Source organism: Chiroxiphia lanceolata, chromosome 15 (genome assembly GCF_009829145.1).
Source record: "Chiroxiphia lanceolata isolate bChiLan1 chromosome 15, bChiLan1.pri, whole genome shotgun sequence".
Lineage (NCBI taxonomy): Eukaryota > Metazoa > Chordata > Aves > Passeriformes > Pipridae > Chiroxiphia > Chiroxiphia lanceolata.
The window spans coordinates 17,880,795-17,901,438 of NC_045651.1; the positions used below are offsets into that span (position 1 = coordinate 17,880,795).

The 20,644-nt window shown below is 44.4% G+C and overlaps 1 protein-coding gene across 3 annotated transcripts in view; it reads right to left on the bottom strand.

Moving 5' to 3' along the window:
- FNIP1 (folliculin interacting protein 1) overlaps positions 1 to 20,644 on the bottom strand; it is a 64,628-nt gene that overhangs the window by 30,017 nt on the left and 13,967 nt on the right. For 2 of the 3 annotated variants that reach the window (XM_032702699.1, XM_032702697.1), the window contains exon 2: positions 8,108 to 8,234. In XM_032702699.1, coding sequence (XP_032558590.1) covers positions 8,108 to 8,234 — 127 coding nt within the window. Of the gene's footprint in view, positions 1 to 8,107; positions 8,235 to 14,827; positions 15,358 to 20,644 lie in introns of those variants that run through there. The other variant, XM_032702698.1, reaches the window with a different exon arrangement.

Consider the following 20,644-nt stretch of genomic DNA (forward strand, 5'->3'; position numbering starts at 1 on the left):
GTTTGGGATGTGCACCTGGACCACAATAATAAGATATACTGTAGTCAAAACAAGATAGAGGGCCCAGAACCCTTGGAGGGGCTGAGGGTGGTACCAGGGGCAAAATGGTTTTTGGATGTACCCACTAGATACGGAAATTAGTTATAGAAGTGTGAGAATTCTCTGTGTGTGTGTGTGCCTTCCCTGTACTTATACTGTTTGGAGAATTTTTTCTTCCATTTTAGGCATCAATAGAGAAGTCAGAAAAGTTTCACAAAATCATGAAGAATCAATCCACAGGGTGAATTCTGATGGAGATTCAGACAAAGCACAGCAGAAAAGGGAGTTTGGAGGGCCCAGATGGAGCTGATGTACAGGATGGGCAGGATCTGCATCCACTCCCCACACACAGTATTATCAATCACTGGCACAGGAGGTGCTCCACTACTGTTTCATTCACAATTTAAACACATTTGTGATTTCCCTTGTGAATCCCAGCAGCCCAAGCAGAATCAGCATCCACATAAGTTAATGGTGTTTATACCAGCACTGGCATTGCCAACCCTCTTCACCTAAAGATCTCAATGTATTTTTCACACACTCGTTACACTTCAGCACACCCACATAAGGTTGGCATTATTTACATCTGCTGGTGGGCAGCACTAGGAGACAGAAATAGCCTACACTGCTCAGAATTCCATACCAACTCTGCCCTGAGACTTCCTCAATTAACATTTCCTACACAAATCAGCAAACCAGTAAGAGCAAGCTGCAAGTAAATCCTGCCGGAAGCAAGGTTCAAGGGACAGATGGAAACCCAGAGCTGCTGTTTTATGTCACAGCTTCACCTCTGGACTCACCTTTCATCACCTCTCCTTTCATCCAAAAACATTAATATGCCTCAATCCTTAATAGCTATGTAAAAAAGGAAAATGCATAAAGAAAAGCGTGAAATAACCAAGGCACAGGGTGGTAATTCCATGACTCTGCTCAATAATCAGGAACAACTGTACAAAAAGATGACTGGCTTTACTGCTGTGGATGGATTTTGAGGAGGGACATGGTGGGAATTCCATGCCTCTGTCCTAGGTTGTCCAGGTTACTTTTTTAGGGAGAGGTGACTGCCATTTGTCCCTAATTGTGGGTGAGATTTAGCAAAGCAGCAGAAAATGTCCAGGATTACGGAGCCCCACGTGGCAGCCTGCACTGCTGCTCCCCCAGAGAGCTGCTGCCACAGAAAGCCTCAAGGAAAAATGTGCAGAGAAATCAGTAATTCCGTGGCAGAGGGAGGGGAGTGTTCCCTGCCCACCCTGTGCTCTCCTGACACATTGTAATATCCTCTCCTTACAACATCCCGGGGAGCAGCTGAATTCCTGCAGTACGTGGATTTGCTAATGGCTGCTGAGGATCTGTGGCTTGAGCACAGTGCACAATGGCTGGAACATGTGAATGATCATCATATGACTTCAGTAGGAACTCGTGAACTAGAATTGCATTTTATCTCTGACACAAACAACAATGTCCTAGGCTAGGCAAGCATCATGTGATAAAACCACATACAATCCACAGGGTTACAGCAGCTTTTGCAGGCAAACCACATTTCAGCTTGCATTTTCCATCAGATGTTGAAAGTTCCTTCTAAAAAGTTACAATTAGAACTAAGCTTCCTTGAGAATGAAGAAATGCATTTACTGGCTTTACAAGAGAATAAAGATTCTCTGCATTAAAAAGAATAGGCTAGCTTTGCAAATTAATTACTTTAAAATCATCTATTCTCATTGTCACTGCATTTTTCTGCGCAGCAGCTTTCCCCAGATCCACTGGGGAGTCTGGTAACTTGAAGTAACAGTGTCCTAATTTAAATAGCAAACCAGGAAAATGGCTGTTTGGTCTTTGCAGTAGAGTTTAATTAACCAAAACTACTGCAAGGAGTCTTTAAAGCAGGTCAGGGTCTTTCAGCCACCACTTTTCAGAACCTTGTAAACAGTAAATCCCTCCTAAAATGCAAATCATGGATGAATTTTGGTGTTTGCTCTCTTACAAACTTAGCATATGCTTAAGAAGAACTTGTTGGACAATGAGATCAAGTACCTGCAGTGACTCTCTCCTCTGCAATTTCTGACTCCAAATGCCACTGAAATTTTAGATGCTACAAATCTCAAGATATTATGCATCAAAGAAGTGGGATTACTTGCATTCCAATATAATAGTCCAAAGATATTCAAGCCAGGTTTCCAAAAATACAAAGGTAACCTAATTATTTAAGAACTGTACGAGGGAAAGTTTCAAAGTTGTGAATTTTCTTTCCAATTAGACACGGTTGTATCAAATCAGCTCCCCAGGCAAGGTGCTGCCAGAGTGCTCTAGAATGCCCTGTTTTGCTGGAGAGCAGAACATCTGCTGGAAGGATGCTGTGGATCCTGGCTGCCACACTGCTCTCCCTGCTGGGGCCACACTCTTTGTTCTCTCTCTGCCAGCTCACTGCAGATACCACCCAGCTCCAAAGAGCTCTGGCAGTCCCAGTTCTTATATTAGAGGTCATGGGTTGCTGAAAGTCTTGGAGACCTATCAGGTAGTTCTGAAGATAACTTAGAGTAAAATGTCTCTATAGTATGATGGGGTACAAAGGAGTTTTCTTCCTCAGTTCTTCTTCTGGAGTCTCTTTTCTCCACATCTGTCAGCAAAGACCTTTGACTCTTTGCTACAAGGTCAATAATCTCCTCAATAAGTGGAAAAAACATGCCTAGTGCTGAATTTCTGCTGGGCAGGTTCTGGTTTGGGGACAATAAGAAAGTTGAAAGGAGCCTGGTGTGTTGAACTAAATCAGACTGTGTGTAGGTGTGTTAGGGCTGTGAGTGACAGCAGGAAAGAGAAATGTCATCCTATGCTTTATTCTTTTCTACCTCTCTGAACAGCAGGTGCTCAAATACCACTGTGGTGGCAGTGATAGAGAAATCTGTGTTTCCAAGCAAAGTTGCTACTCTTCAAGAGCTCTGTACCTCGTTTCCAGAACAGGTTTTCCAGCAAAGCTGAAAAATTATTCTGAAACAGATAAATTAAGTCTTCTGCTTTATTAATATCTGTTAGTCTGAATGTGCAATTAAATGTATGCATCCACCTAGGACATGGGAGTAACCTGAACAGGTATTTATCTCTCCCCTTCAGTGCTGCTGTAAAAATCCAGGTATCTTTCTTAAAATGCAGCTGTCAGTGCTGCATTCTCCCTTTACTTCCAGAGTTGTCAAGTTCCTCTATTACTCAGAGGTCACTGAAAAAAGTCAAGACAACCCCGTGCTCCCCCACTCCACTAGTATTTTTCCATTTCTGTTTAGGGAGAATAAGCAGAGCTAAGAAGGTGGGACTTGATCTCTGTGCTTAGCTTTATCCATCTGCTCAGCCTGGCTCAGTGGAAACCTGTCCTGAGAGCCAGACAGAGTCCAGAGTCTCCATTTCACACAACTCACCTAAAAGCAAAAGGCTCACTATCCAATTACTAATCCTTCAAAGCAATTTGCTGTTCAACATTTATCCAGTGCTGAAGTATATTGGAACACGTGGCTAATCCTGGCTTGTTTCAACCAGCATGCCACTTCTCTACTTTGGGATAAATATGACATTTGGAGTAAAAGAAATTGCCGCTGTAGGAGATCAAATATCATGTGACCTTTCACTGAAATTATCCTGAATATAAAGACAACTAGGTTACATGGAAAAAGTGAACTTTCCACTCCCCAAACCCAGGTTCATTACTGCATCTCTAGATCTCAAATTCTGCATCCCAGGTCACTCTTTCTCTTTCATTTCTTCAAAAAAACAAAACAAACGCTGCTCCTGAAAATCCCCTTCTGCCTCTGGGTCCTGGCAACAAGTCACTGCCCTTCTCTGATTCCTTGTCTTTCCCTCTTTCCTGCCACACACCCAAAGCCTAGAGCCCTGCTCAGCACTGTGCAGTTTGGCTCTTCCTTTCCTTCCTCCCTCCTCTTCCTCATGGTCCCTTGACACCCCTCCTTCCCCCCTGGACTTCACACCTTCCTCTAGGCTGATCTTTAAGCTCAGGAAATCTTTTAGCTCCCACATGTCCATCAGCACCTCTCTTCAGCCAGACCCCAAATGGTAACCACGGGGTCATAAATCCCCAGTGGACAACACGCGAAGGAAAACAGTAAAACGAGACAATTAATCCTTGACCCTGAACTCTCCCTCTCTGCTCCAAGGGACACTGTGACACCAGGTTCCTCTTCCCAGCTTCTACTTTACTTTACTCCCCGCTGCTCCCTCGTGGTGCCATTTCCATGGCATCCTTATCCCAGTCAACTGGCGGCCCTTGGAGGCAAACCCTTGTCCTTCAGCTGGCCTGTGCACAGGAGCATTTACGGGGACACAACTTAGCACCACACAGCACAGCAGTGCCAGCCCCAGCGCCAGGGGAGCGTGGGTGCAGTGTCAGGGTTGGGAAGCCAAGCACAGGGCTCAGGGAAGGCTGAGGGCCCAGCCAAGCACAGGGCTCAGGGAAGGCTGCTGCACCTGAACCAGGAAAAGGAGCTGCTTGCTGTGCTTGGTTTGAAATCCAAAGCAGGCCCAGTCCCACAGCTCCAGGAGGAGCACACACAGCTCCTGCCTTGGGAACTCAGGACAGCCCAGGGGCTGCCATGGGGCACAGGAGAGCAGGAGAGGAGGTGTGGGAGGAAAGGAGCAGACAAGCACAGAAATGACTCTTCTAGTAGATACCAGTCACAGGTTGTAACACTATCACCTGCAAATCAAGTAATACAGTGTCACCAGAAATGAGACACTTACTGGTATGAGGAACAAAAGAAATAACTCTCTAGAGGAGACAGTGTCTCAAACCCATGAACTTGCCGGTAGAAGTATTTGATACCCCAAAATCCAAGGGATGTGGATGTTTGGATGGGGCCTGAGGCTGTGTACAAAGGCATCAGTAATGTCTGCTCCTTGTACCCCACACTGCCCTGGTACATTCCATGTGCAGATGCCTGTTCTGATCCCTTTGCTCATGACCTGGTGCCACAGGGCTGGAAAGGGCAGCCACTCTCTTCTAGGATATCCTGGAAGAACTCAGATATGGGAGGTACCCAATTTTCTGATGCTTGGGAGGCAGCAGCCTTTCCCCTCTGCTTCCAGAGCCCGGCTGATCAATAGCCCATCCCCTGGAAAGGCGGGGAAGGACCTCTCCTGCTCAGCACCAAAAAAGGTATAGGACTCACAAAGGGGATCTCTCTGCCTCCCCCACGCCAAGTGCCCACAGCTGCCCGGGGTGGATCTCCGCCTGGCCTGGTGCAAACGCCTGGCACAGCCCCGGGCCAACATTCCGGGTGTTGGGAAGAGCTGCCAGCCCTCCGAGTCACCAGACTGCTGCTCAGCTTCCCTGGCCAAGTTTAACTCTAGCAAAACCTGGGGAAAACACGACTTCTCCCGAGCAATTCAAATATTGTAATGGCCATGCTGCAAACTCCGAGCTGCCTTCAGTGTCCTGCTGTGCAACACCCTCCCCAAATTCTTGCTTACCTAATATTTAGCTTTACTGAAGACATGAAGAGGCTGATTTAATACCCAACGAAAACATAAAGTCCTTATTTGTGTTTAGTCACATTTCCCTCATGGATAAGATGAACCTAGTAATGCTTAACTAATTAGAGCCCCGCTTTGTGTGAGCACAAACTCAGCAGTTTTCACTCATCAAAAATTCAGAGCTCACTGGTTTATTTCTTGAAACATCTGAGTCTGGAAAGGTTTGCTCTGATGCTCCTTAAATTTTACAACCATACCTTCCCTTATAGAATGCAAATGCCTGAGTCATGTTCAGCCTCGGTCCACTGTACATATCTCTTGACATATGTAGAGATTAGATGCATAAAACAGACCAAAACACATCTCACCTTGCTGTAGAGGCATACAACTCTTTCATGTCTCATGACAACAGAAAATGGGAACTGAAGAGCACATTAGACTGATTAGCCTTCAACCAGAACAGTCTGGGCACTGACAGGCACTTTAGCAGATCTCCCCCCACCCCTCAGTGTTATTTGTAAATCCAGAGCTATAAATCCTGTTGGGAAATGTCGGGGGGAAGAGATGCAGAAAGCATTGGCTTTTGTGGGGTGCTGAACAGACACCCTTTGAGAAGGGAGAGTGCCCAGCCCACACACAGCTTGCTGCAAAAGGGCAAGGGTGCCTTGGAATGTGCTTAGAGCCAAGATCTGGCTTTGTATAGGCAGGGTGTGTCTTTGGTAGGAAAATCATGATAAAGAGCTAGAAAAATAAACAATGCAATTCCTTGAAAATGTCCAGTATGTCCTGCTGGCTGCACAGGCCTGTGCTGAGCTCACAGCAAGCCCAGCCCAGGACTCTCCTGCACGTTTTTACCTGCAAAGTTTTGTTTTACAAGAAAAGTTTTGCCTGACACGACATTATCTGAGTGCTGCAGGAGGCAGGTATCGGAGACAGCAAAGGTTTCAATATATCCCCTTTCAAAGTCTCCTAATACTATGAAAAAAAAGAAATATATCAAGTTTCTAGAGATGAATTCTGGATATTTCAAGTGCCCTGGGAACAGTTTTCTCTACCAGTATCATGTACTCATTTCACAGTGATGGTGACTACAGCTGTTTCCCTCCCCCTTAGCAAAGAAAAAGAAAGGAGAGATTTATATGGAACCATATCAGCTCCATTATCAGCCATTTATCCTCTTGTTGAGCTGCCAGTGAACTTTCTGAAACAACCCAAACCAGTGAAGTTTGCAAGTTCAGTGTGCAAATACCCAACTTAAGGAGGCTTTCAAGAAATTAATATAAATACAGCAAGAGGATTTACATTGTACATCTTTTTTATTAATGAAGCAATACTTTATAACTAATGAGGTAATAGTGATAAGCACAGACAGCAATTCATACCAATAAACCATTTGTAAAGATCTCTTGTCTTTAAAAACCTGTTTTCCTGGCAAGAACACCCGAAAGAACAAGAACTAATAAAACCATTCTAACAAGTTCAAATTAAAAAGAAAGATGCATTTTTTTCAACATTTGTGAAACTTGCTTTGCTTCAAAAATTCTCTGTAAGAATTAGGAAATTGGGATCTTGATTCATGGCTATAAAAGCACTGGAGTAAGCAATGGAGAAGCCTCCAAGTTTGTGCCTGATAAGACACCAAGTGACTTTAGGGGTTTGGGTATTGGACACAGGCAGCACCCAGGACCAGGGTGAGGAGCATCAGGCTGGCAGCTCTCAGCAAGATACTGGAACAGTCTGCATAGCTGGATGAACAAACTTCTGGCTGTACTCCAATAGCCAAAGGAAAACCAGAGCTTGGGGGTAATGTGTTATTTTGTGTACTCCTGCTTAAAGGATCTCAGTACGTCCTACAGGTAAAAGCAACTGGAATCATAAATTTCAGTTCACACCACGCTTTCTGCTTGCAGAGCTTAAAATGGTTTGTGGATGCTTTTAGAGATGGTAAAAAGGAAGTTCAAAGCAGCGAAATAAGTTGTCCAACCTCACACCACCACCACTCACAATAGCACTGTGGCTAGAAATTAATCTTCTGGCCAGAGCCCTTAGAAGGAAGTATCCTCATCTGACCGCATCCATTACAGTTTCAATTAATAGATTACCGTGCAAACCATGCCAAAACGAAAAACAGAGGAAAAGTTTTCAAATAACTTTGTGGGGGAAAAAACTGTCAGCAAAGCATACAAACAACAATTGGCAAAAGCTAAACAAACAGGACACAAGAGGACACAGGACTGGGAGGACCTTCTGATTATGAATGCAGAGCCCAGCACAGTACAAAAGCAGGTCCATAAATACCAGTTCCTGCCCTGCCTCAACCCCCAGCATTGCCTGCTGCAGCCCCAGGAAGGAATCCTTCTCACTGAAAGAGCAGAAAGTAGATGAGCCCCAAAATACAGGGACCACTAGAGTATTTAAATCTGGTAAGAGTGAAATTACTGAAGCCTGAATAATTTGCAACTTAACAGGCATTTAAATATAGCCCTGCATATAACAGACGTTTAAATGTCAATGTGAATAAAGCAAACACATGTGCTTTGTCAATCTGGCCATCTGAAAAACCCCTGACTATAAACATGCAAATGGGCAAAATACTCACCGACACTGAAACATCCTCGATTTTTCTTTTAGCACTGGAGTCAAACAAGACATTCCGTCCCCTCCTCTCGCAGTCCTGATACACGATCAGTCGGATCTGGCTCGGGTCAAACTCCGGCAAAGGCCAGCTTTAATTAAAGAAGAAAAGAGCAGAAGGATCAATTACCACAACTCTTTATTACACTGTTATTTCTACATTATCTGTATATACAACTTGATTAAAACATAAAGTCAAGCAAACGCAATGCCATTTCATCAAACCCTTTGATGCTGCAGCCAGAACTATGCCTTTTGGTTTTTTTCTTTCCCCTACACGTGCCAAATTACACCGTCATAAACTCCACCAATCCACTACAACCACATAAAATGTTCTCTGCAGCATTAATAGATCTTGTGCTCTGTCTTGTGATATGTTTTCCTCAAGTTCCAGCTACTTAAAATCAAAATCATAGAAGAACTCAGCTTTTGTATTTGAAGACAAAAAACCCCACCAAGAATAATAATCACAGGATGGTTTGGTTTGAAGGGACCGTAACCACCTAGTTCTCTCCACTTAAGCCACAGTGACTGCAGGCCATGGTCAGCAAACCACACACAGCAGTCCTGACACACCTATTCCCAAACTGGTTTTGCATTCAAGGACAAGGGAAGGAGCTTTCCTGAGCCTCTGCCTTCCCTAGTGCCACTACTCCAGAGCAGCTCTGCAAAGGGAGAACTTGCAGGGCTCAGCCTTGAGAATCACTGCATCACCTTGCCTTTAAGGGTGTTTTGTAGCCATCATCTCAAGTTTCCATTTTAAAAAGCCAGCCATCACTTTAAAGCCCACCAAGCATTGTTGTCCATTGGCTTGGGAATCCATTTTCACTGATACCTTCTCTGTTCTTGGAAGATAGGAAACCAGACACCTGCTCTATCCATGAAACCACCAGGAATCATCTTTCAGCTAGTTTACGAGCCACTTCCTAGATCAAGTGAAATTCTAGCTTCCTTATCCTTGGCTTTTAGGTAAGCAGCATTAGCATGAAACCCCAAGAAGCCAGAAACAAGGTGCTGGAACTTTCCAGCCATTAATGAAGCACACAGGCTCCCAATTTACAAGAAGCAGCTGTACATTTATTTCAGCAAAAAGACACCCATAATATGTATTAAGGCAAACCTGGCATGCTAGACTCCAAGACAACAGGGAATTTTCCCCTCTAACTCACCACCCAAAGGGTTTCCTCCTCTGCACCCATGTTTTATGTGACCAATACACCAATGATGAATTATGACTCAACAACTCCTATGACAGCAGAAAGTCAATCTGATCACCAAAGTCATCATTGCCTATCAGAAGCTTTTAAGACTGCCCAGTACAGGTACACAGGCTTTACAACCTCCAGTGAAGTAAAACTAAGCATCAAGACATACAGTTATTCAGCCTCCTGAGAGGAAATCCATTTCCTAATCAGCTCAGCCCCACCATTTAGCAACAGGAGAGAAAAACAGAAGCTGCTGAAAAGCTGGTGTGCAACAAACGCCAAAATCAACTTCTTACAAGAAAAAACCTTGAGCAACTTGAAGCTGAAGTAACTTGATGTCTAGATTTGGGGTCAAAGAGCCATGCACCTTCCCATTTGGGCACCTAAAGCCAAGTGTCCTCAGCAGAGGGACATGCCCACAACGAAGAGCAGACACCCAACTGAGCAAATTCTGTACTAAAACCCAAGCACGGTGAAAAACTTAGAGCTCGGCTTACATTTACTGGGGTGTCTGCTAAATGAGCCCCATCTTGCATTTCATAAAATGAAAGAAAACAAAATCCCTGGTTTTATACACGTCTGGGGTGTTACCAACCAAGAGGCTTGAAGGCACTAATGCTGGGGGATGCTAACTGGTAAGAGCATGACTTTGGCTACAGGTGGGGAGAACCACTGGATAAACTGGCTTCCTGGAATAACAGACTCCATATATGAAAAATGAATGAGATTTTAAATGAAATCAGGGGAAGTCCAGAAACTAATATTTTTTTCCAGATAGGCCACTGTGGTTCCTATAAAGAAGCAGTGTGTGACAATAACAAGGAATTGCTGGCCAAAAAGGTGCTATCACTTGCTCCACCCTTGCAACGCATTTGAATTTCCTTCACACTCAGACAAAAGCATGTCTTCCATTACCTAGTACTTTTGATATTTGACTTTGAAATTACTGGCAAAGAAGGGCAGTAGCTGTTCCAGATCTTAGGAAAGTCTACTTATAAAAAGCTCCAAGAGCAGATTACACACTAAGAGGAGAGAAAGCTAAATATAAAACTCTTGGTGTATTCAGAAACATATCTGATCAAGGTAACAGGAGCTTGTTTACTTCTCAGCTTCTTCACATGACATTTTAACTTTCTCTAGACAAGCATTTAGTAGCTATTATCCATCATAATTTGTGATAATTCCAAAGAAGCGTTATCTCTGTTACATAATAGCATCCTTAAGCACATTTCAGCCTTGCAAAAACATTCCCTGGCAAGAGCGGGCCACTTCCCAAAGCAGAGGAGCCTTTCCGAGAGCTGGGGGAAAGTTCATTTAGGCAGACAGTAAACAGAGGCAGCCTGGCACCTCCGACTCACCCCCGCCGGCCAGGGAGAAGCAGGACACAGAGTAGCTTTGCTTTTGTTGTTAGCAGGTTTAAAATACCGTTAAGCTTGATATCTGCATAGATTATCCCCAGAAACAGAGAAATTCCTGCATGCAATAGGCAGGGCGCGTTTTCAAAACAAATATACCAGGGCAGCACTCCAGCCCTCCTCTTCAGGCAGATGAAAACTGACCTAGATCTTCTGAATATAATTAGTTCTGTTTATAAATGGAAACTAACTTTGACATTTAACTGATGTTTTCTTGAGATTCTTACAGGAAAACCAGGAGACGTAGAATCAGATGTTCTTGGCAATGTTAATGAAAGGTGAGTCTCCATCTCTCACCCTGCTCTGGAAATGACAGTTTCTTAATGAGGACTTTTCCCTGCCTGACCTGTCTGCCGTTCTTTGATCTTTCCTTGAATCCGATTAGATTTAAAGGAAAACACAAAAACAAATCCAGAACAAAACCACACAAAAACCACCGCCAAGAAAACCCCAAATATCAAAGACATTTTCCACACAATGCTGTGAGTTCATGGAGGGAGAGAAAAACTAAAAATTAATTCCTCCTGAGCAGGACACTGCTACTGAGAGATCTCCACTACACGTGGGGATTCTTCTAGAATGACATGTCCAAAAATACCTTTATGGGGTAGGAATCTCTTGATGCATAAATGCTGTATCAGATGTCTCAGAAACAAATCACATAAACCCAGATCTCACACTGTGACAGACTGGTCAAGGTTGGAAGGGATTTCTGGAGTCCAACCCCCCTGCACTGATGCTAATGCAAGTACAAAGTGCAAAAGGAAGGAATTGTTTGGGACAGAATGGAAAACTTCCACATGATTAACAATGAAATTATTAGAAACTAATAATAACAAAATCAGGGCCTGAAAAATGATATTTTAATGCATGTTCACACTTAAGCCCTACTGTTGTTCAGCTCTTCGCCTCTTTCACCCTTTTTGTTTTCCTGCCCTTTTTACCTTCAATCACTAGGAATATTACCTGTAGTTTACATTTATAGATCCATGATGTGCTTCCTGACACCTGTACTGTGAGATTCATGGCAATCCAGAACTCCAAATGCTCTCCAAGGATGGATTTTCTTGTGTATCCAATTCCTGGAGTTTACTACTGCCATCGACACTTCTCAGCAAGAACTGAGTGACTGTAAATTGGTATTATTTCACTCTGGGCAAGTTTTAATAGATGAAACAACAGATACAGAAATCCTTCATTACCCCTCCATCAATTAAAATACAGGACTTTCCCCTGTAACTGAATGCAAGCACCTCCCTTCCTCCTCATTCCCACTTTCAATACAAACAGCACTTCTTCATTACATGAAAGGTTTAGCTTAGTATTATTTTTTCTTCTGCCTGAGACTTTAGTTTTAAAACTATTTCATATTAACACAGCTTAGATAGTATCATTACTTTTTAATAAACACAGATATTTTAGAAGTCATAAAGAAAAGCAATTGAGGCAAACTGATCGAGGTATTAAGGCGGCAGGAATTGTAAAAGAGTTTTCTAAAAAGTAAAGTTGCTCAAAACCAGAACGTGACTAACCATTGAAAAAGTAAGTTGAAACTATCAAACTATTGTTTTCCTACATCATGTTACCCATAGTTATAAAAATTGCCTGGTGATGAATCACTTGGAACTATTTTTAAATGCATCTACGCAAATGATATTTATAGTTTATGCCAGCTTATCTGTTCTGCGTGGTTTTCATGTTAGCACCTTTTTAGAGGGTGACAGAACAGCCAGGCAGAGCAGCCGTGGGTCCACCTCGCCCCGCGCTCCCCTCGCAGGCTCCTGCTGGAGGAGCATCGGGACACAGGCACAGGGATCCCAGGGCTGACCTGCAGCTCCTGCAGACGACTCTCCAGGGATTGTCACTGCTGCAGGTGCTCAGACCCAGCCAGCTTCCACACAAGCACCTGACAGAGCCCGTGCCTGCCTTGAAGAGCTGATGTAAATACAGGACTGTTCCACTGGGTGCACTGGGATTTCAGATGCAGGTTGTCTCCACGTTCCACATCAAAGCATGCTCACCTGGACCTACACAGCCCAGTATAATTTAGGATCCTGCAGTTGCTTTGTTGTAGGGAAGGGTGATCAGATGCAGAAGGAAAATGGTCCTTGCCTAGTCCAGCCACCGTATCATACTGCTCTCACCCTGACTGAGATGCCTTTTCCAACAAGGAATTCCCTTCTCCTGCCCAAACTCCTCTGCGGATTTCTATTCTGTTACTGGATTTTCTCTCTTTTGGCTTTGAGAAGACACAAAAAAAGTCAAGTATATAGGATACCTGGAGAGGGTATTGTACATATTTTAATACCTTCTTACTGCATTTAAATAATTCACTTATTATTTGACCATTATTGTACAAAAACAGCTGCATAGACCGTTCTGAAAGAGCACAACTAATTTGGAAGCAATGAAAACAGAACTGTACTGTGTGTTCATAAAGCTTCCACCTTTGAAGACCATCTCTTTTTAGAGGTATGGGCAGGTTATTTATTTTTTTTAGCAAAAGAACTTTCTCAGGATTCACATGACAAGGATGATCCAGGCAGCACTGCCGATTTGCAAAGTTGGCATTTTAAGAGAGAGATTCCATTGAAGTGCTGGTGACATAACACAACCATAAGGCTGCGAGGAGGAAGAAGATCCCTAAAGCAGAGAAACCACGGGGCCCACACTTAGCAAAAATTTCGCAAGATAATTGTCTTTAGGAGAGCTGAGGTCACGTCAGGGCTGAGTGACTGGTGGTGAACGCTTGCTGATTCTGCACAGAAAACCAGCGACTGTGCCTGGCCAGGGCCAGGGAGGAGCCCTGGAGGGTGGATTGCGAAGGAGCTCGCCCAGCGCTCGGGTGACACTGCCCTCTGCCACCATGACCTCAGCCAGGCTTTCGCAGAAGTCACAGGACCCGTGTTCTGGACAGCCTGGAAGAGCTGACACATTCTGGATCGCCCCAGGGACAGCCACCCTTGACTGCTCCCAGCGGGGACACGGTTCAGGTTTATCACACGGGAACTGTGTTTCTTTGCCATAAATTAAATCCAAGCTCTCCCCTTTTCCTCTCCTGAAGGAGGGTGACCTGTCCACAGGCACGGCAGTGCTGTGGAGGTCAGCTCCCTGCTCCATCCCTAAGTCTGGCTCAGTCATTTACCAGCTTAGCAATCCTCACCTGGAATAGCTGCACTTCTTGAGCTCCAGGAAACTTGTGCTGCTTATCCTAAGCACATATTGCACACCAGGCACAGAGTGCATCAGCCAGGTATGTCACAGGCAGTAAATAAACCTGGACCTGGACTTCAACTGGCTTCCAAGTTCCTTGGCTATGTCCAGTTCTTTAACTGTGTACAAAGCTGACTTTAGTTTGTTTTCATTTTTTCCTCCCTTCCACCAAGTCACTTGACTCTCATTAAGATACCTAATTTATACTCTAAAGTCTAACAGATGAGCCAGATGCCTTTCCACAAGCAAAAAGACATAATATTTACAGGTTAAGTGCAGCCTAGTCAATACATTAATCATAATCTGGAGTGTAATATTGAAAATAAATTGGTGGGAAGGTTTTGTTTAAGATGTGCAGCATGTTGAGTAACTTTGCAATTCACACAGCTTCAGAATTTACAATCAGTATTAGTAATTTCATAAAATATTTTTCGGACTACCTCACGTCATTTTAAGGATCACCTGCTCAGCTTTCAGCTGATTTAGGCAAACATATGCATGCAAATATTTGCACATACACACACAAGCCCCATGCTCTTTTGAAATACCTGTTTTAATTAAAACTACACACAAGCGAGACACGGCTCATTTCAGTTAAATTCACCAGCACTGAACACAATGTTTTACATTATTCAAGCAGACTGCACTTCCCTTTGCAAAATTACAACAGATAGAATCAATTCAGGAAAAAAAATTATTCGTGCCGTTCAGCATGAAATTATAATAAAAATCATTTAAAAAATTAAATCTGTAAAAGCTTCACGTATCCGGAAAAGAAATATTTTCATCACAGGGAAAACAATAAGCTTTCGAAAAATCAAAATAATCTCAAGAAGTGTGCAGTGACCGTACCTGGGAAGCATCTTTGTCCCCCGAGCAGTTCCACTTTTCGAAATCCCTATAAACTCCTGTTGTGCCCGGCTGCCAACTCAGGTTAATAATAGCAATGAGCCATATTCATCCAAAACCACAAGACTGTCAGGTGACATATCAAGAGGTCTGAATTTAACTCAAACAAAAGACTCTCCGTGCTGCAATGCAAAAGGCTTAATCCTAGCAACAGGATCACAAAAACCACCTTAAGGGCAGCGGCGCCGGGGGTTGCCCCAGGCAGCGTTCGCGCTGCCCCGCAGTGTCAGAACCCCAACGCTGCCCCTCCATCCGCGGGTCCCGCCCGGGGAGCGGTGCCCGGCCCCGCCGCCGCTTTGTGCCTTCCCGGCGGAGCTCAGCGCGACCCGCGGGGCCGCCGAGCGCTGCCCGGGCTCGTCCCCGCCCGTCCCTCCGTCCGCGTCCCCGCGCTCGGTCTCATGACACGGTCCCCTGGCAGCCGCGCTGCCCCTCAGAGCCGCGGCCGAGGCGCTCGGCCCGCCCGGGGGTCACAGCGGGGCGGAACCCCCGCTCCCCTCACAGCCCGCACAGCGCCGGGGCCGCGGGCCGGGCCGGCGCTCACCGCCATCATGTGACCGCCCGTCAGCGCGGGCCACCTGCGCCCGCCATGCCCGCCATCATCCCCGCGCCCTCAGGGACGGGCCCTCGGCCCCGCCGCCCTGCTCGCCCCCTGCCCCGGCCGCTCCGCCAGCCCCATCCCCGCCCGCGTCCCCTCCCCGGCGCCCGAACAAAGGGAGCACTGTGCGCCCGGCGGGGGCTCATTAATATTGCACAGGAGGCACCGCGACCATGCGAGACAATGGGATGGCAACGGAGGGGGGGGGGGGGGGGGGATTAAATATGTGAAATAATGCCCCCGAAGAAAACCCGACCGGCCCCACTGGTGTAAACAAGGCTCCCTGACTGCTCCTGCCATGCGAGGAAGGCTGCCCAGGCATCACAACAGCGACTGATGTTGAACAAACTTTTTATCTTTAAATGGTAGGGGAGGAATGAGAGAGCTGGACAGGGAAGTGACAAAGGAACTGGGCAATCCAAAAACGCAATGCACATCAAAAGCCATAAAAAGTCTTGTCACGGGCATATGTGGGGCTAATCACTCATTCTGCATTCCTTGAATAAAACTCAATTAATATATTAAGGCAGAAGGCTGCAACATCATAAATCCTACTTCGATTTTTTTTTTGCAGTGTCTGAAAACCTACAGGTTTTGCCAATATTTTAAACAGAAAAGCAGCAAAAACGAATTTATCATCAAGATCTCCTTTCCACTGCATCCCACAACCCAAAGCGCGGGACTGTTGATGGTGCCCTGTATCACAGAGTGGGTGAGCTGAGGCACTTGTTCGTGGGCTCTGCCCCCAACACCCAACAATCCCCAGAGTCCAGTTGTTGTTTGCCCTGTGGAATGGCTTCCACAGGGGAACACCAAACTCCTGCTACACATCTGGATTAAGTTCAGGCAGAAATCCTTCATCTATTCACACCACAGCAGTTTTGCTGCTGTTTTATAGGAAGGTGATGTTTTTATGTTTGGTGCTGGGCAAGTGTTTTGACGCAAAAGCGGCAAACCTAAAGAGAGATAAAACCATTATCTTTTGTTACCATGAATGCTTTACAGGAAGTTTCTCATTTAGAAATGAAGAGTTGAGGCCCTGACCTCACAAATACATACATTACAGACTTGGCTTTTCATACCCCTCTAGTGCCAGGGAATTCAATGGAATTACTCACATGAGCAAAATTGGGCATGTGCTGTTTACGGAGACCCATGCCTTAAACCCAAGTCTTGCCTTCAAAGCTTAATATGCCAAGCTTTGGGAGATGTAAGCAGTAACAGCTGACTTCTCCTACCTTCTTGATCTAGCGAGGAATGTGCTGTGCACAGTAACTTTCTTTACCTGTGTGGCAAAGGCACCACTCTCTAAAGGTTACTGATGTCAAAAGTGACCTTTTTTCTTAGACATGCAATGCTGAGAAGTTCGGTGCCATGTATTATGTAAACATTTATTTACAGGAGTAACATCTAAGGTTTCCATTTTACCTCAGGGTAACCTGATGCGCTTTAAAGACAAGTGCTTTGAAAGCAGACCCAGCCTCCATCCAACAACTGACCAGGAAAAATATTGGAAGGAATTTCTCTGCAAATAGAGACAGACTCAGATTGTTCGGAGAGTAAACAGTGCTTTAGCCAGATCAGTGAATATTTATTGCTTGAGGAAGGACTTCAGATACTCAGTGTTTGTTCATACACCATACCCATATCCAAGAAAACACTCAGGCCTTTGTAAGATGAGATATGCACCATCCTCTTCTCTAGGTGTATATCCAGGCATCTCTTTGAAAGGGTGAAGGCTTTCTTTTGTGTGTGTGTATAAATATGAGCTTGAAAAGCAAAGCTGGTAATATGATTCTAGTTCAGAAAAACACTTAAATTAAAAAAATAGAACTGTCAAAATCTCCTGCTGCAGCCCATCCCCTTCCAGGGAGACATTTCAGTACCCATGCACATCCACCTGACTGCAGATGGGAAAGATGTGGGTGATGATGTTCAACCACATCCAACAGCCCTGAGCCCTGGACTTTCTGTAGATCCCCATGCCTGACCAGGGCAGTGGCACATCCTTAAACATACGTAAGCCAAAAAAATCCTCAAAACCAAACAGCACCAAAAAGATTTTCCCCCTTCATTTTATCCAAAGGCATTTCTGAAAACGTTTAAAACCACTGCAGAGGTTCATCTGCACCTTTTGGGTATAAATCATCTGATTTTAAACCGAGCAGACAACAGTTTGCTCCAACCGCAGGCTAAAAAGTAATGAAATGATTCATTTTTGGTCTTCTCTGCCTTAACGAGTTTTTTTCAGTCTTTCTCCTGAAGGAAGGCTTCCCTCACACATGTTGGAAGCACACACAACAAAGAGCCAGTAAGTGAGCCAAGAAATGTTTATTGCTTAGTAATGCACGAAGGTAGGAGCTGGAAGCCACAGCAGACCAAAAGAGAGAAAACCAATTAGGATTTTATTTGAAATCTAACTAGAAATACTTGGACACCATTTCTCTACAAAAGACTCGCCTTAGTAGGATTGCCACTTCTAAAAAAATGTGCTTTTTGTGCATTTTTGTATCCCTGCAAAAAAGAAAATTCCACTGAATCCCTCACTGCTGGAGAGGAAGAGTGGAGGTATTAAAGCATGAACGTTCTGTATACACCTGGAGCACATACACATACCTGCACACACAAACATAAGCCCAGCCAAAGGTCAGCAAGAGCCAAAACAATGAGAAAGATCACTGCAAGCAGCCCTCAGGAGTTTCAAAACCTGGGCCCCCTTTTCTTTAAAGGAAACCAGATTTTTAAACAAACACTAAAAAAAGTGCTTTTGATATGCAATAAGAAAAAAACCACATAAATCAACAGAGAAGCAAAGGTTATAAACTCTCCATTCACAGGATTCTCACTACTAGCACGAGGTCTCACGACTGGAATGAACTCTCTCTACCAGCACTGTAAAGGAGCATCAGCACAACTACAAATCTGCCCGGGAGCATTCCTGGAGGGTAGGACATGGAACATTATCTCTCTTTTAAGAGCATGGATGCTGAGACCTCAGCAGATGGACTGTCCCCTGCGCTGTTGTAATTTCTCAAGTCATGATAAAAGATGATGAAAATAAAAATAACTATCAGAGTAAAAACCTGATGCACGGTTAAGGCACTGGAACATTGGTGTTTGTTTTGTATCACATTTCCAATCACAATCTACTATAAATAAGACACCGAACAAACCTCCATAATACCAACTGGTACTGCAAGACAAGAGGGCATTTTCCCCCTGCCAAACAGTTATTTTATTGTGTGCACTGGGGTGTGCAGAGCAGAATCTTCTGCTGTAGCTATTAAAAATAAAGTGTAAATAGCTCAGTATTGTGTGTGTCTAATGAAAAGTTGGGGAGAAAGAAGTTCCAATACAAACTGCTTTTGATGAGCACATATAGTTGTTGGAAATAAAGAACCTTCTAAAACCACCTAGAATTGTGTAGTGTAGCAGAGGAGGGTTGTGAAGGGAAGTCTGTGTTCCCTCCTTTATGCTGTGCAGTTCTGGAGATGTGACAGGTTCAACAATCCTTAAATCCACACACAAAACTAATTCAACAGAATGAAACCAAGCTCACAGGCTTGGATTTATCAACTGCAAAGTTTGCTAAAGGAACTTAGTGGTGAATTGATGCTTTTTATTTTGGAGATCATGAATATTAATAGATGAGACAAGGAAGAGAAAAGAAGATGTATTACAGTCAAGGTTGACTGCAAGACCTCTCTTGCCATGAAATTGGAGACATCTTAGAGGGATCACTGTAGCTCCACTATTGCTATCAACCAATATTAATAATAATAACAAATCCTTGAATGATTCTTGATGGAACTAGAGTACTTTGGTTGAGGCCTCCTAACATTTTCCTGTTTTTAACAGACAAACACTGGGTTTGTCTATTAAAACCCTATATTTAAACTCTATATTAAAACCCTGTTGTCTGTATTTATCTTCAGCTTAGAGTGTCTTTAAGGCTTTTATTTTCATTCACTTCTCAGCAACTGTAATGACTATGGCAGTTTTCTTCTTTTTGCACCACTGAAAATTGAGATTCTCAATACATTACTTCAGGAGATGCTAAAAAAAATAAAAAGCTGCAAGATGCATAACCAAATTGCTGGTGTACTTTATTTATGCCTGACATGCCAGGCAATTTCTGCACCAAGTAAATACATCTAAAAAAGCTTTTTTTTTTTTTAAATCAGATAGATATATCTAAAATTTTTCAAAGGCTAAAAGAATGTAAACAGCTGCATTTCTTCATGTCATGCTTTTTAACTGTGAGCTGGGCTGGGGTGGGCGATGCTGTGCCCAGGAGGTCTCTGCCAGGGCACCTAACCAAACACTTTCTCCACTCCCAAACCCCCTGGCCCGGCAGCAGGCAGCTGGGATAACCCCTGGTGGAGACCTTCAGCCTGGAAGTGCCACTCCATGGAGTGCCCAAAGCACTGGTACACCCAGTGCCAGCACACGGGGGCAAGGACACGGCCCGGTGCAGACCCTGGCACCTGCTGCACAGCCCTCTGCCGGGTCGGGGTGCAGGGAGCCATCTGCTTGTGCTGATTAAAACATCCTGTAATACTTGTTTTGTGAGTTTTATAAAGGGAAAAAATATTGCCTTGGTGGTGAAAGTCATCCGGTGCAGGCAGCGTGGGGCTCGGAGCATTCCTTGGCTGCAGGCCACGGCCCTGTCATTGATTAAGGTGGCTGCACTTGTGACCGAGTGATAATTGAGAGCCCAATAAATCCCCACATGAGTATTTGCCACTCAGAGATGGAAAGGAACTGTTATGGACCTTCATAACGAGCTGCAAGCAAAAATACTACAACTGATATTTAAAATGTCCAGAATCCCCCCCCCCGCCCCGATCACTCCCAACTTCCTTGCCCATCGTTCACATTTTCAGTTAAATTTCCAGGAGTGTCAAATGCACAAGGACTACACCTTCAGGCTTTCAGCTAAGTCATCCCCAGCACAAACTCAAATCAGTCCAATTTCTCAAAATTTTGTTGAGTACTTCCAAGTGTTCCTTCCCCCTACCCCAGGTCTCATTTATCTGCACAGGCAGCATTGCTTTAGCCGAGGTTTACATGATATTCTTTCCTTGGAAAAAAAAATTATTGAAAAAGCAAAGCTGCAGCTGTTCAGGGTTCCTTGGAAGAGGAGGAAGACAGATGTAAGTAGT